We start from the raw sequence: 17,728 nt of genomic DNA on the forward strand, positions 1-17,728 counted from the left end.
CTAATATACGTACTTACACTTGACCTTATTCTACTGTAGTTCTACTACTGCACAGGTACATATAGTACTTATACTGCAGTACTTTTGTCCACAGATGCAGTTTCTGTCCAGATTAAGATTATTGATGAAAAATAGTTTAAACTGAAGAAGATCTGAGAGATACGATACAAATCCATCCATCCATCCATCCTACAGGGTTACTACTGTTCATCGTCGTCTGCACATATTCATCTTTGTCCTTCTTTTCCTCCTTCTCTTCCGGCCTCTGACTCTCCGTTATCCTCCAGATTTCTGACCTATCGGAGCTGTCGGACCGGCCCCTGGTGGGGGCTCTGACGGGCCGCCTCCAGGCCCTTCACACCCAGCTCCAGGCCTTCGTGGAGCGGGTCGACGGGCTCAGTAAACCCCCGTCAGCAGACCTGGACCCTCCGCTCGAGGCTTTGACGTCGTCCTTCTCCGAGGAAAACCAGACGTCTGAGGAGAAGGTAAAGGACGGCTGGTTTCACTCCTTTTCACTCTCACTTTATTATCAGCCTCTGTTCTGGGGCTCTTTTTGTTTTCCGTCCACTGGTTTGGTTTCCTGGTTTCCTGTTGTGTTTCTATTATTTTTGGCTGACTAACACTCCAGATCCATCCCAACATGCTGCTTTGGTTTCTCCTCACGGTGAAGAACGGATTCACACCGCCAGCTCAAATCTGTTCAGGACTAGAATGCAGATCAGAGACATTAGAGCAGTGTTTTTCAACCTTGGGGTCGGGACCCTGCGTGGGGTTGCCTGTAATTCAAATGGGGTCATCTGAAATTTCTAGTAATTAATAAAAAGACAAAAAAAAAACGAAAACATACCAATAAAAAATATATGGTGAGTTGACAGAGACAATCCCAATATATAAAAGACATGACAAACTGTGAAACTGCAGCACTGTGGTTCTGTTTATCTGTCAAATGTTCATTGTGGTCAGTTTCAGATGCAGCAGCTCTTTCATAATTCCTAGTTTGAGTTCTCGTTTGTTCAGTATTAATTGTCAGCCTTGTAAATCACAGCTGGACTGACTACATATTCTGACCAAGGAAAATCCAATTCTCCCTTTGTGCAGTAATCTACACCTGGATTTACTGCCTCCGTCCTTAATAATATACATTATTTAGACTAAATGTCCTCTAAAATTAACCTGTACTTGAAACATAATATAGAAAACTATTACAGGATCAATAGCAAATTAATTTGAGCAAAAAAAATGTCTGGGGTTGCCAGAAATTTGTGATGTTAAAATGGGGTCATGAGCTAAAAAAGGTTGGGAACCACTGCATTAGAGACTATTTAATGCGGTCAAACGTCCCTGTATGTGTGGTTTCAGATTTGAGCTGCGGTGGGATCCTCTCCACAGCTCCACCCTCGTCCTCTGCATGCTGGTAAACTGCCTCCTGACCTGGTGTTTAGATGCTGCTTTAGGCCTCAAATGGAGCCTGTTTCTTAAAAAGCACATGAAGCCACATTTATGTCTGCACTTTGATCTGCAGATCATAAAACCAGCCATCCATACGAGCTCCAGTACATCTTCTAAAGTTGTATCTATTCGCATTAAAACCTCTTCAATCCCAGTCGCCATTTTGTATTTAACCTTTAAAGACCTAAAACTATCCACTGATATGAAATGTTTAATCACTTCTGAACCATTAATCTTATAAATACATGGAGATAATTGGTGTAAAATACAGTTATTCATCTTTTCATGGTCATCAGATATGACTCATTTGGACGTTCAGAGGTTCCATAGTTACCGTGGAAACACCCTCATCTTCTCCAACATTGATTCACCAGTAAAACCAATGGAGTTGGATCAGTGATAGTGGATGGACACCTGTGGTTTTGATATATTTTGCTGAAAAAGTAACTTTTTCTTCAGTTTACTCTCTTGCAATATTATAACCTTCTGATTTTACTCAAAGTTTTTATGAAGATCCATATGATCAGCAAATTAAATGTAGAAAATACCTGATTTTCACTGAATAAAATGTAAAATTTAGGGGGCAATATAATAAACATTGATTTAAATGTTGATGTAGAAAAAAATTTTATTTGGACATGACCTCAAAAATAGCTCTAGGTCTTTAAGGGTTAATACATTAAAGTTTCTACAATAAATCTTTGGTCAATTTATTCATATTATGTCTTGTTATTAACTTTAGATTCTCAGTAATTGAGTCTCTAGGTGTATTTTACAGTATTCATGAGCTACAAAACATAATGAGTGAAAGAATCACCTGGATAGTGATGGAAGCTGATGGGACTTCCTGTTTGGTGTTATGAGGTCACATGACCAGTCACATGACAGGTCCATTCCATCATTAATTATATTCCTGTAAAAAAAAAAAAAAAACGGTTTCTACTAAATTTAACCTGATGTAGTTGAGGTTGTGTTTTACTCACATACTAAAAAAAGTAAATGTTCTGAAACTAGAGGTAATTTCCTTTATATGAGGTGTCACTGATTAATTTCATCCTTGTGGTTCTTCAGTTCTAAGATTTAATAAGAGAAAATGAAGACAGATTAAGTGGAAGGAACAGGTTAAAGTGAAACTAGAAACAGCTTTTAGAAATAATGACAGTTAGTGAAGTGGACAGAGGGAAAAACACAGGTGTTATGTTTACAAACCACTACACGATAAGATAAGATTTTAATGATCCAACCAACAGGGAAATTATACAGATGAGAGCAACAAATATAAAAATAAAGTATAAGGAAGGTAGAAAACAGAAAATAAACACTAGTGGATGGATGGATGGATGGATGACTGACTGATGAATAGATAGATAGATAGATAGATAGATAGATAGATAGATAGATAGATAGATAGATAGATAGATAGATAGATAGATAGATAGATAGATAGATAGATAGATAGATAGATTTTATTCATATAAATATTTATATACCTTTAGACTTAAATGTAAATATTCTTCACATATTTACATTTATTGATTGTTGACGCTCATGCTTAGTTCCAGATCTTTGGTGTATTTGGAGTTAGGTCAGACTAATGGGATTAAAAACAGGTTCTGCTAAATCCTTCCTCATGTGGTTAAATGTCCTCTCTTGGTTTTTGTGGAGGCAGCGGTGGAACAGTGAGCTCCGTCTAAACAGATTTCCAGTCATTCTCCATGAATCTCATTCTCCTTCTTAAACTCTCCACTGGGAATTTGTTGTTGTGTTCAGTGATTTATGATTCAATCTGTGCATCAGCTGCATTTTCAGCAGCATCATCTCAGATCCACAAGGTCACAAGAGCACGACGTCCTTCAGCTGTTAGGATCAGACTTAGAAGAAAGAAAAAAGAATTAAGAGGGTTTCTGTTCATGCACGACAACAAATCTCCTTTATATACAATCATTTTGTCTGTTACTGAGTCTTAAAACGGTCAAATCTGTCTCTTATTTATTATAAATGAAGTTAACGACCATCGTTTGTGCAGGAAACAGGTTAAAGTACCACATCTATCAGAGTCCATCTGGGTTCAGCTGACGAAAAGAAAAACCATCAGGTTTCCATCTGTGAAAAGGCTCTAATGTCAGTGAATTTCACAAAATCTGATGAAATAGAAAGTCCACCTTCTGTGATCAATAACTCTTAAAGTCAGTGTTATTAAAACGTAAATGAACCGATGGATATGAAGTGAAATGATCTGTGGATTTCAGCCTTAGGAGATGAGAAACATCAGAGGAACCAGGATGAATAACAGCTGAATGAAAGGCTTGTAAATATGTTTGTGTCACTTAAAACCATGAAAAAGTAAAAATAAAACACAGTGAACTATGTCTAAAAGCATCACATCAACATTTAGGAGATGAGTTATTGATCCCAGAAGGTTGAGTCTGAAGACCAAGGACGCAATGGATGGAAAAACTTAAACCTTCAAAGACAGAGTCCATCGTCTAAAATGTCCAATAACGTCTGAACCGTTGATCGTGTCCACATACTTTCAAATGTAATCATACTTTTCTTTTTTTCTTTTGTTCAGACAAGGTATAGTTTTTAGATGTTCCCTGCTGGACAGTTTCCACTGTGACTCCAGTCTTCCTCAGAAGCGTCATCTGACGTGCTGCTGACGTGTCATTTATCAGCTGGTCAGCTCGACTGACCAATCAGAGCCCATCTGTGCCTCCTCCGCCTTGGGTGGTCTCTGGAGGAGGGAATCCCAGGTGTGAGAGAGGACGTTGGATCAAGGAGGCAATAGAGATCAGGAAGCGGGCGAGCGGCACCATCAACCAGGACGAGGGGGCAGTACCCTCTCTCACACCTGGGATTCCCTCCTCCAGAGACCACCCAAGGCGGAGGAGGCACGGTCGGCTGAACGGGCTCTGATTGGTCCGTCGAGCCGACCAGCTGATAAATGACACGTCAGCAGAAGACTGGAGTCACAGTGGAAACTGTCAAGCAGGAAACATCTAAAAACTATGCCTTGTCTGAACAAAAGAAAAAAGAAAAGTATAATTACATGAACAGAAGACAAAATGAACGTCATTAGCCTTACTTTCAAATGTAACATCATGGGTTTCTGCAGAACTGATTCATCATAATTTCCTCATTTTTGCCAATAATTATTTGTAATTATTTCAGGAAAGGTTTGATATAGACAATAATTCATTTGGAAACATGTATGTAGAACTTCAGAATAAGAAAAAAGGACATTTTTGTTGGTTACAAGTTGAAAGGCATCACATTTTAATAATTTTTTTCACATAAATTCATTTATTCTCACACAAACGTAAATGTAAAAATGTAACCAAATGAAAGCAATGATAAGATAGAAGTAAAGAAACTAAACTAGAACAGATCAGGAACCAAAAAAACTGTTTTATTATCGATTATCTGTAGAGTTAAATTCAACACTACATGGAGTTAAAAGTACATTTTTATGTGTTAATAATTCACACTATGACAGAGTTGTACAAACTCTCTTAATAGTTGAAATTTAACACTAGTCGACACAGGTCAGTGTTGAATGTATTGAATTTATTCAACACTAGTGAGTAGGGTCAAAGGTTAACACTGTCCATATATTCTAGTTTAACACTGTAGACCAGGGGTGTTAAACATACGGTCCATGGGCCAAAAACAGCCGCTGAAGCTGTTGTGTGTAACAAACAATGATGTTAAACTCATAGTTTGAAGTAAATCGAAACAAAATTGATGGTTTTATAGACGCTTGAAATTTTGTCCATTATATGTAAATGGGAGAAAAAAAGATTTTAAAAATGTATAAAAAATTTGAACTTTGACCTACTTTTCCCAAAATGTAATCACATCTATTCTGGGTCACTGCTAATCTATAAACCCAGTTAGGTGTGAATTCAACCAATAGTTTTACTGCTAAAGTGTAAACAAACAAACAAACAAACAAACTGAACCAAAAACAATAGCCCCTGCCTGCTCTTCAGTAATAAAAATAGAGCAGAATCAGAAGAGTCCAGACCTGTGAGGTGGAAGGAGGGTCATGGGGGACATTTGGTCCTGGTCCGACTGGTCCTGTTTGAGGTCGTATTGGTCTGAATGTGGAACCAGAACCAAAACCAGTTCAACGTCCGTGAATTGGACTCAGTGACGAACAGAAGTGAGTCTGTGTTTGGACTTTTATGTGTGGTCTGAACCTCAGCTGAACCTGGGTGGACTGGACTCAGGTCTAGACTCAGGCTCAGGTCTGGACCCAGGTCTGGACCCAGGCTCAGGTCTGGACCCAGGTCTAGACTCGGGCTCAGGTCTGGACCCAGGTCTAGACTCAGGCTCAGGTCTGGACCCAGGCTCAGGTCTGGACCCAGGTCTAGACTCGGGCTCAGGTCTGGACCCAGGTCTAGACTCGGGCTCAGGTCTGGACCCAGGTCTAGACTCAGGCTCAGGTCTGGACCCAGGTCTAGACTCGGGCTCAGGTCTGGACCCAGGTCTAGACTCAGGCTCAGGTCTGGACCCAGGTCTAGACTCGGGCTCAGGTCTGGACCCAGGTCTAGACTCGGGCTCAGGTCTGGACCCAGGCTCAGGTCTGGACCCAGGTCTAGACTCGGGCTCAGGTCTGGGTTGACGTCAGGTCACTGTTCTTTCACGCTGACTCTGCTGCTGATGATGATGATGAAGGCTGACTCGGTAGTCGCTCCATTAGAGGCCCGTTCTGAATCCCAACACCGTCCGACCTCTCCTTTCCTCCCCCTCCTCCCCCTGTCTCTGCATGGGCACCATACCCCCCACACACCCCCACACACCCCCCACACCCCGCCCCCTGTATAACCTCCAACCTCCTCTCTCCTCACACTTCACGCCTCCTCATCTTCATCACCCTCCTCACCTCCTCCTCCTCCTCCTCCTCTGCTCTGACTTCCATCTTAATGCCTTCTGCCTTCTCTCGCCCTCCCATTCGCCTTTTTTCTCCTCCTCCTCCTCGTCATCCTCCTTCTTATCCTTCTCCTCTTCTTCTTCCTCTTCCTTCTCCTCCTCTTTCTCCTCTTCCTCTTCTTCCTTCTCTTCCTCCTCCTCTTCCTGTTCTTCCTGGTCTTTCTCCTCTTCCTCCTCTTTCTCCTCCTCTTCCTCTTCTTTCTCTTTCTCCTCCTCTTCTCTCTCCTATTCTTCCTCCTCCTCTTCATGTTCTTCCTGGTCTTTCTCCTTTTCCTCCTCTTTCTCCTCCTCTTCCTCTTCTTTCTCTTTCTCCTCCTCCTCCTCGTCCTCTTTCTCTTCTTCCTCTTTCTCCTCCTCTTTCTCTTCTTTCTCTTTCTCCTCCTCTTCTTTCTCCTCTTCCTCTTCCTCAGCCGTTCATCCTGCCCTCCATCCTCCTTTTCTTTCTTTTCTCCACCCTCTCCTTCTCCTCTCTGACCAAACTCTTCTTCCTCTACATCCTCTTCTTCGTCTTGTGAGATCTTCATCCTCATTTCTCCTTTATTTTCTTTTTTCGGTTTTCTCTAAATGTTGTCATATGGACGGACGCCATTTTGGTCGTATTGTTTTTCGGTCTCTTATTGTTGTGTTTGTTTTCTTTTCATTTCTATCATCCCTCCCCCTGTTTTCTTTTCTTCCACACCCTTCCTCCTCCTCCCCTCTCTCCTCTGTGAATCTTTTTTCTTTTCTTTTGTTTTGGTTTTGTTTTTCTTCATTAACTTGCCCATGCATGCATGCAGCAGCCTGATTATAGGAACAAGTCAGAGCCAGAGGTCAAAGGTCAAAGTGAAGAGGGCTGCACCGAGACACAAAACCAGGAAATCAGCGAAGAAGAAAAGGAGACGCATGATGCACCGGTAGGTCACAAAAACACTTCAACTAATAACGAGACAAATTAATTTAACCCATAAAGACCCAAACAGACAAATGACAGTAGATAAAATGAACAAAAATGAATTAAAAAAAACCTACAAAACAATAAATAATGTGAAAACATTTGAAAAATGCACTAAATATAGTAAAGTTTGAAGAGTTTGGTTGAAGAGTTTGATTTTGTTTTTGTTTTTCTACACGGATGAGTTTATTTCTGAGGCTTATGAAGTATAAAGTTATTATGGGATGTTCTTATCTTTGCTAAATTGCCGTTTGTTAATCCGGGGTTCAGACTAAACTGTTGGATTCAAAAAATTTTTAGTTTAGATACTGACGACACAAACAAAACAGAAAACAGAGGTGGTTAGTGGTTTTACTGTGGCTGTTTCAGTCTAAAAACAGAGCTAAAGCTAACAGAGCTAAGCTAACAGAGCTGTAATGTAAAATATCAGTTGATGACGCATGAAGAGTATATGACAGTGTTATTTTGTCGACCGTTAAAATAAGCATTAACAATAATAATAGTAATAACTAGAAGCACTCGGAGAGCGCAGACCTCCGCCAAGGCTGATCAATGGCCCCCCCCGTGGGCCCCCCCACGCCAAGGAGGTTATGTTTTTGCCAGGGTTTGTTTGTCTGTCTGTCTGTTTGTTTGTCTGTCTGTTAGTGTGCAACATAACTCAAAAAGTTATGGACAGATTTTGATGAAATTTTCTGGTCTGCGCCCCCTCCGTGGGCCCCCCCACCCCCGATCACCACCAAAATGTAATAATTTCTTCCTTATCCCATTTCCAACAAACCCTGAAAATTTCATCCAAATCTGTCCATAACTTTTTGAGTTATGTTGCACACTAACGGACAGACAAACAAACAAACAGACAGACAGACAGACAGACAAACAAACAAACCCTGGCAAAAACATAACCTCCTTGGCGGAGGTAATAATAAATTTTAAAAGAACGAAAAATAAACAAAATTTAGAAAAATGTAATGAACGAAACAAACTAAAATGACCAAATAGTGAACAAACTAATACAATGAACAGAAAAAAACTGACTAAACTGTGACAGTTCAGACCTTGTTTGTTGGATTTAAACAGATCTTTAGTTCAGTTATTGACGACACAAACCAACAGAAAACAGGTGATTAGTGGGTTTACTGTGGCTGTTTTAGTCTAAAAACTGAGCTAAGCTAACTGAGCTTAGCTAACAGAGCTATAATGTAAACTATCAGCTGATGTAGCATGTCACCATTATCAGACACAGTGTGTTATTTTGTCAGCTGTTAAAATAAATGTCAATGAATGTTAGTTTTTGAATAAAACTTGATGATTCCATAAAACAGATGAGTGGAAACAATGAGTTTTATCCTTTATTCAGTGACTGATTCATAGATACATCGGGTGGATTCGTTGGTTCTGGTACCAGACTGACCCCTGCTGGTCAGAGTTTAGAATATTATTATTATCATGACATAGAACCTTTAACTGAACTGAATCTGTTCATTTAACTGTAGACATTCAGTGTCTGGACCTTCAGGATATTTTCCTTTTATTTCCTGTTTATGAACCATCGTTTATTACAGATAATTACACTTTAATAAACACAGATAATTAGCCTTTAATTAACACATGTGTTGGATGTTTGTTTTAATTATGTCAGTCCTGCTGTGTTCATTAAAGTCGCTCATACAGTATCAGAGGTTGCCAACGGCGCCCGGTAAACAAACACAAACAGTGACTTTGAGTGTTCGCCTACAGACCGACGGGAAGAAAAGACCTTTGTTTGGTTGACCTTTAGCTGCTGCGTCTCCATGACAACCAGGGTGGTGTTTGTGTCCGCATCCTCAGAATGAATGGAAATCTGAAACAGAGGCGAAAAATAGCCCGAAACAGGAAGATGTAGATCCACAATGACACAGCGACTCCAGCCTGAGTGGGTTTAACACACACCGACAGCAGCAGTCTGAGTCTGAGCGGTGTTTACTCCAGCCCACGTGGACGGAGAACACACAAACGAGCCCAGAAATACTCCTGATTCCACCGTGACACAGTAGAAAAAACATCTGACAGTGGACTGTTATTGATGTGAATGGAAGGGCTGGAATTTAACTAAAGACAAAAGAAAAAGTCCAAAATCTGACCTCATCAAACCTGCACGTACACTGATATGGTATTAGTATGTTTTTATGTGTTTTAGCAGGTTTTTGGATATTTTAGTGGGGGGGTTTTGTGTATTTTAGTACCTGTTTTAGTACATTTTAGTGTATGTTAATGGGTTTTTGGTGTATTTTAGTCTACTCTTTTGTGTATTTTTTGTGCATGTTGGTGTATATTAACTATGAGGCCTGTTGGACTGGTATTTATATGAATGGAAGGTGTGAAATTTGACTAAAGATGCAGAGAAAAATATCTTTAAAAGTTAGAAATTTTACTTCATCAAACCTACAGATACCCTGATAGTGTATTTTAGTGTATATTTAGTGTATTTTCACTTTTTTTTTTTTTTTAAGTATTTTAGCATATTTTTATATATTTTTTCTTTATCTTAGCATATATTTTCATGTAGCTTAGTGTGTTTTTGTATATTTTTGTGTTTTTTGGGGCATTTTAGCATGTGTAGTATATTTTTGTGTATTTTAGCATATGTTTTAGTGTAGTTTATTGTATTTTTGCATATTTTATATATATTTTTGTGTATTTTCTGTGTGTATTAGCATATATTTTCATGTAGCTTTGTGCGTTTTTGTATATTTTTGTGGGTTTTCTTGGGCATTTTAGTATGTGTTTTGTATATATTTGTGTATTTTAGTGTATGCTTTAGTGTAGTTTAGAGTATTTTTGCATATTTTGTATATATTTAGTGTATTTTCTGTGTGTATTAGCATATATTTTTTGTGTATTTTAGCATATTTGGATTTTTAGGGGCATTTTTGTTAATTTTTAACAGATTTTTTTTTGTATATTTCAGTGTATTTTTATGTATTGTAGCATACATTGTATTTTAGTTCATTTCAGTCTGTTCTTTGGTGTATTTTTTGTATATGTTGGTGTATAATAACTATGAGGCCTATTGGACTGTTATTTATATGAATGGAAGTTCTGAAATTTGACCAAAGACGTGTAAATAATAGATTTTAACAGCGGTCCAACCCTGGTATGTGATAAAACATGACCTTGTAGAGGATCACATACATGTTCAATCATCCGTATCCGTAATGATTGAATGTTCAGGTCCTTATATGACGACGTCCTTCATCAGAACCAGTTCAGGCCGTTTTCCTGTTTCTATTGGGTCTGGTTGGTTCTGGACTTCAGCCTGATTCTTCATGGTCCAGTTCATCAGTTTTCAGTAGAAGTCTGGGTTCAGATCAGGGTCAGTGGAGGTGATGGAGGATGGGTGGAGTCTGCTGGAGGCTCAAACAGGCCGTTAATGGAAGCGGCGGCGGGTCGATGGACCGCTCACTCAGCCGCCAAACGAGCTGTGAGACACGTGTCAAACGCCGCCGTGAAGGCGTAATTTAAAGGCGGGAAAACGCCGTGTCATGTGTCGGCCGCTCCCTCCTGGGTTTCCTCACATTTCCACCTGAATTCACCCGTTTCCTTCTTCGTTTCCAGCTCGTCCATGAAGCAGAAGATTCAACCCGAGGAGTTCTGGAGGAAGCGGAACCCCAGAACCAGAACCAGAGAGAAACCAGCCTCAGGATCACACAGGTGGGTTCATACCAGGGTCCGAACATTCAGAACCATATGAGCTCCATATGGACCGGACCAGGCAAAAATAAATAAATAAATAATTATAATATTAATACATGTTAGTTACAGTGTCAGTGTTGATACAGAGTCAAATGTGGCTGTTGAATTTAACTGTATTGGTGTTTAATTCAACTCTGTAGGTGTTGAATTCAACTCTATGGCTGTTGAATTTAACTCTATGGTTATTGAATTTAACTCTATGGTTGTTGAATTTAACTCTATGGGTGTTGAATTTAACTCTGTGGGTGTTGAATTTAACTTTATGGCTGTTGAATTTAACTCTGTGGGTGTTGAATTGAGCTCGGTGGCTGTTGACTTGAACTGTATGGATGCTGAATTGAACTCTATGGGTGTTGAATTTAATTTGATGGGTGTTGAATTGAACTCTATGGGTGTAGAACTGAACTCTATGGTGTGGAATTGAACTGTATGGATGTTAAATTTAGCTCAGGGTGTTGAATTGAACTTGGTGGGAGTTGAACTGAACTCTGTGAGAGTTGAATTGAACTGTATGGGTTTTGAATTGAACGCTGTGGGTGTTAAATTGAACTGTATGGATATTGAACTGAACTCTTTGGGTGTTGAATTGAACTCAGGGGGTGTTTAATTGAACTGTAGGGATGCGGAATTTAACTCTATGGGTGTTGACTTGAAATTGGTGGGTGTTGAATTGAACTCTGTGGATGTTGAATTGAACTCTCAGTGTTGAATTGAACTCTATGGATGTTGAATTGAACTCTGGAAGTTGAATTGAACTCTGTGGGAGTTGAACTGAACTCCATGGGAGTTGAATTGAACTTGGTGAGAGCTGAACTGAACTCTATGGGTGTTGAATTGAACTCTATGGGAGTTGAATTGAACTGTATGGATGTTGAATTGAACTTGGTGGGAGCTGAACTGAACTCCATGGGTGTTGAATTGAACTCTATGGGTGTTGATGACCTCTGCTGGTTGTTCTGTGTATGTTCCACGTCCACAGGTGTGTAGTTTAACCAGCTGGTGTTTTGTTTTCTGTTCCAGCTGCAGGAGGAACACCAGCGGGCTCTGCTGCGACGGGACTTCCAGCTGCAGAGTCTGGCTCTTCAGTCTCGGCTGCAGCAGAAGATGTGGAGTCAGGAGAGGACGCTGCTGGTGCAGGAGTCGCAGCACCTCAAACAGGCGCTGACGCTGCTCAGCCTCAAACTGCGATGTTTCCTCAAACACTGGAGACTGGGAGGCAAGAAGGACACGGAGTGGAAGGACGTCCTGGAGGTGAACGCACACGTCTGCATAGTCTGACCCCGACCCTGACCCCAAATCTAACCCTGACCCCGACCCCAAATCTAACCCTGACCCTGACCCCAAATCTAACCCTGACCCCGACCCCAAATCTAACCCTGACCCCGACCCCAAATCGAACCCTGACCCCGACCCCAAATCTAACTCTGACCCCGACCCTAAATTATTCACTACAAAGCACTTTATGGAAACAGCACACTTTATTTTCAGTTTCATTTTTGTGATTTTTCACGGAAACCCAGTTGTTGTCAGCTGACTTGTTTCTGCTCTGTGATTGGCTCCTCAGATGAACAGTTTGAAGGACCTCTACCTGCTATTGGAGGAGGAGAACCTGACAAGCTCCGCCCATCAGACGGACAGACGGGCCGACGAACAACCGCTCAGTCCAACAATCAAAGTAAGAACAGACACACAAACACAAACAGACACACAAACAGACACACAAACACAAACAGACACACAAACACAAACAGACACACAAACACAAACAGACACACAAACAGACACACAAACACAAACAGACACACAAACAGACACACAAACACAAACAGACACACAAACACAAACAGACACACAAACACAAACAGACACACAAACACAAACAGACACACAAACACAAACAGGCTCCACACCTGTTATATCTGTTCATATATCGCGTCCTTGTTCTGATGAGCCTCTTCCTCCTCTTCCCCCTCCTCTTCCTCCCCCTCCTCCTCTTCCCCCTCCTCTTCCTCCCCCTCCTCCTCCTCCTCCTCCTCCTCCTCCTCTTCCTCCTCCCCCTCCTCTCTTCCTCCCCCTCCTCCTCCTCCTCCTCCCCCTCCTCTCCTCCTCCTCCTCCTCCTCCTCCTCCTCCCCCTCCTCTCTTCCTCCTCTTCCTCCCCCTCCTCCTCCTCTTCCTCCTCCTCCTCCTCTCTTCCTCCCCCTCCTCCTCCTCCTCCTCCTCCTCTTCCTCCTCCCCCTCCTCTCTTCCTCCCCCTCCTCCTCCTCCTCCTCCTCCTCCTCCCCCTCCTCTCTTCCTCCCCCTCCTCCTCCTCCTCCTCCCCCTCCTCTTACTCCCCCTCCTCTCCTCCTCCTCCTCCTCCCCCTCCTCTCTTCCTCCTCTTCCTCCTCCCCCTCCTCCTCCTCCTCCTCTCTTCCTCCCCCTCCTCTCTTCCTCCTCTTCCTCCTCCCCCTCCTCCTCCTCCTCCTCCCCCTCCTCTTACTCCCCCTCCTCTCCTCCTCCTCCTCCTCTCTTCCTCCTCTTCCTCCTCCTCCTCCTCTTCCTCCTCCCCCTCCTCCTCCTCCTCCCCCTCCTCTTACTCCCCCTCCTCTCCTCCTCCTCTTCCTCCTCCTCCTCCTCTCTTCCTCCCCCTCCTCCTCCTCCTCCTCCTCCTCTTCCTCTTCCTCCTCCCCCTCCTCTCTTCCTCCCCCTCCTCCTCCTCCTCTCTTCCTCCCCCTCCTTCTCCTCCTCCTCCTCCTCTTCCTCTTCCTCCTCCCCCTCCTCTCTTCCTCCCCCTCCTCCTCCTCCTCCTCCCCCTCCTCTTACTCCCCCTCCTCTCCTCCTCCTCCTCCTCCCCCTCCTCTCTTCCTCCTCTTCCTCCTCCCCCTCCTCCTCCTCCTCCTCTCTTCCTCCCCCTCCTCTCTTCCTCCTCTTCCTCCTCCCCCTCCTCTCTTCCTCCTCCCCCTCCTCCTCCTCCTCCTCCCCCTCCTCTTACTCCCCCTCCTCTCCTCCTCCTCCTCTCTTCCTCCTCTTCCTCCTCCTCCTCCTCTTCTTCCTCCCCCTCCTCCTCCTCCTCCTCCCCCTCCTCTTACTCCCCCTCCTCTCCTCCTCCTCCTCTCTTCCTCCTCTTCCTCCTCCTCCTCCTCTTACTCCCCCTCCTCTCCTCTTACTCCCCCTCCTCTCCTCCTCCTCCTCCTCCCCCTCCTCCTCCTCCAGTCCAGTGCTGTCAGCAGTACCCTGGCTGACCTCAGGGTGGCGCTGTTGGACCTGAGCTCTGAGCTGCGACAGGAAAGACAAGGTTCACAGGAACTGACCCAACAGTTCGCCAAGGCCAAGGCATCATGGGAAGTGGAGCGGACGGAGCTGAAGAACCTCATCACACAGGTAGAGGCTTCTTCTTCTGTGGTTACTACAGACATGTGTTCTACAGACAACAGCGCCCCCTTATGGACCGGTCCATCCACCCAGACCTGGTCATGGAAGTGCAACCAAGTCACATGTTCTGTAATAAAGTAATAATATGTTGACGTAATACGTGACGTTGATGACGCTGATGACGTTTTCATGAACAAAGGTGTGATTTATTAAACATTATCTCATCTAAAAGGCCTCTTTCCACTTAAGGAATATTTAATAAGGAGAAAATGTGCAAATGATGTCAATATGTGGCATAATTTTAGTTTTTTTTATGATCTATAGGTAAGAAAATGAAAGGTGTTTGGAAAATCTTGACATAGTTTGGCAGCAAAGTTTACATTTTATTATTACATCATGTAATTATTCCTGTTGCTGTGTTTGTTTGAAGTATCTTTAGCAGAAACAGGAACTGTTTCCAAAACCAAAAACCACTGTAGGCGTCTGTTTCCAGTGGTTTTACATCAAACACCTCAACTGTATGAAGTCATGTCATCACATCATTACATCATCATGTCATCCTGCCAGCATGTAGATATTTATATAGTATTTAATATATTGTATAGTATAGTATATATACTATATAAAGTATAGTATAGTATGTATAGCATATTATAGTATAATATATATAGTATATATAGTATAATATATTATAGTATAGTATATATATTATAGAATAGTATAGTATATATAGTATAGAATATATTTAATATATTATGGTATGGTATAGTATATAATATATAGTATATTATAGAATAGTATATATAGTATATTATAGTACAGTATAGTATATAATACATAGTATAGAATATAAGTTGCACTTCATCCCGGTCCATTTCAAATGTTTTTTTTTTTTCTCTTTATTTTTACACAATATTTTTATTGGTATTTAAGTTTTATAATGAAAGGTAAACAAAGTAAATAATAATAATATACATAAAGAACATGAATCCAAACAACACAAACACCCGTTCACACCAGGTAGACTAGCATACATATACATATACAGAAAAATAAAATTAAAATACAGCTGTCTTAATAATAACAAATAAAACAGTATTTATTTGAATGTCATGCCCCTATTTTCTTTTTTCTCTTTCTTAGTTTTTCTTCGCTGTTTTTGGTTTTAAATTCAAAATAAAAAAATAAACAAACATACAAATTTTCAGCCGATTTTTCCAGCGGTGTTTCGTTAACTCAATCAGAAACACTGGTATGTGTCAAACAGCCTGATGGGAAATGACCATGAAGAAAAACAAACCTGATGATGGACGTGACGACCGTCCGAGCATGTGCTCGGCGTCGTTCATCAAAACACGCCTCATACGTGAACGGAGGATAAAGAGGAAGGGGCGGAGCCTGAGGACAAAAGGCCATTCATCACCTCAGACAGACGACTTATCAGCGTCCGACAGAAGGTTCAGCGTCGGATTCAGAAGGATTCAGTCGTCTTTAACAAAGGAGGTCATTTTAAAACCACTGAACATCTGAAGAAGACCGTGTTAAAATAATCCAGACCATCAGAGGCTTTAATTAGAAATAAAGTGGATTTCCACACGTTTCAACAGTTCTTCTTCATTTTCACCTCCCACTCGATGCTGGAGTCGTGACAGTTTAATGAGCATCTGATGAATAAAACAGATTGATTTTATAGTGAAACAGCAGCCATTCATCCTGTGGAACAGAAGAAGTCACACAATTAAAAAAAAAATATATAAAAAAAATAAAGTGGAAATAATACAGCAATACTGCAATAAGAAACAATGGATGAAGACGAGCAGGTGGAAATAGAGTTTAGACAGACAGTGAATTAAACTGTAGAAAAAAAGACGTTATATTTCCTCTGTCTTTTGCTTCACCGCAAAATAGTGTTAGATTTTCTAAAAAAAAAAAAGTCTAATTCAACTCCAAGAAAGTTACAGTGTCAGTGTTGATACAGAGTCAAATGTGGGTGTTGAATTCAACTCAATGGATGTTGAACTTAACTCTGTGGCTGTTGAATTTAACTCTGGGTGTTGAATTTAACTCTGCGGCTGTTGAATTCAACTCTGTGGCTGTTGGATATAACTCTGGGTGTTGAATTTAACTATGGGTTTTGAGTTTAACTCTATGGCTGTTGAATTGAACTCTATAGGTCTTGAATTGAACTCATAGTGTTGACTTGAACTCCATGGCTGTTGAATTTAACTCTGTAGTGTTGAATTTAACTCTGTGGCTGTTGAATTTAACTCTATGGCTGTTGAGTTGAGCTCTGTAGTGTTGAATTGAACTCTGTGGCAGTTGAATTGAACTGGTTGTAGTGTTGAATTAACACTGCTGGTTTTGTGGTGTTCAGCTGGAGTCCAAAGCGGGTAAATCCGCTTCAGCTCTGAACTCCGCCGACGGCCCGGATCCTCCAGACCTGAAGGTGGCGCTGAAGAGGGAACGAGAGGAGCATCAACACCTCCTGGCTGAATCCTACGCCGCTGTGATGGACCTGACCAAACAGGTGAGGAACGACTTCAACATCTGAATGGAAACGATATATGGACGTAAATGGAAAATAAAAGTGTCAGTGAAAACCAAGATATGATAAAAAAAAAAGAAACAAATACAGAAGTGTCATTGGATCAGTAGTAACGAAACAGAAGAGCAAGATATTCACATTCATAACAAGTATTACTACTATTACTATTACTAATACCACTATTACTACTACTATTGCTACTACTATTATTATTACTATTACTACTACTACTACTACCAATACTACTATTACTATTACTGCTACTACTACTATTAATTGTACTATTATTAGTACTATTACTACTACTATTACTAATACTATTACTAATACTACTATTACTACTACTATTACTATTATTAATTCTACTATTATTATTACTGTTACAACTACTGTTACTGTTACTTCTATTACTACTATTACTATTACTAATAGTACTATTACTACTACTATTACTATTACCACTACTACTACTGCTATTACTACTACTACTACTACTACTACTACTACAATTACTCTTACTACTATTACTCTTACTACTACTATTACTATTACCACTATTACTGCTATTATTACTATTACTATTTATATTACCGCTACTATGACAACCATTACTTCTACTACTACTACAACAACTACTACTATTACTATTACCACTACTACTACTTTTATTACTATTACTATTTATATTACCACTACTATGACACCCATTACTACTACTACTGCTTCTACTACTACTATTACTGCTACTGTTACTTCCTTTGCATATTGAATCAATAGGATAATA

The 17,728-nt window shown here is 40.9% G+C and overlaps 1 protein-coding gene across 1 annotated transcript in view; it reads left to right on the forward strand.

Annotated features, from left to right (window-relative positions):
• Nucleotides 1-17,728, forward strand: part of mtcl2 (microtubule crosslinking factor 2) — a 135,414-nt gene that overhangs the window by 108,287 nt on the left and 9,399 nt on the right. Inside the window, exons 10-16 of the mRNA XM_030138869.1 lie at nucleotides 288-485; nucleotides 7,161-7,277; nucleotides 10,910-11,005; nucleotides 12,068-12,298; nucleotides 12,612-12,722; nucleotides 14,241-14,408; nucleotides 16,774-16,926. Of these exons, the coding sequence (XP_029994729.1) occupies nucleotides 288-485; nucleotides 7,161-7,277; nucleotides 10,910-11,005; nucleotides 12,068-12,298; nucleotides 12,612-12,722; nucleotides 14,241-14,408; nucleotides 16,774-16,926 (1,074 nt within the window). The remainder of the gene's footprint in view (nucleotides 1-287; nucleotides 486-7,160; nucleotides 7,278-10,909; nucleotides 11,006-12,067; nucleotides 12,299-12,611; nucleotides 12,723-14,240; nucleotides 14,409-16,773; nucleotides 16,927-17,728) is intronic.

This window comes from Sphaeramia orbicularis, chromosome 7 (assembly GCF_902148855.1).
Source record: "Sphaeramia orbicularis chromosome 7, fSphaOr1.1, whole genome shotgun sequence".
In the NCBI taxonomy this organism is placed as follows: Eukaryota; Metazoa; Chordata; class Actinopteri; order Kurtiformes; family Apogonidae; genus Sphaeramia; species Sphaeramia orbicularis.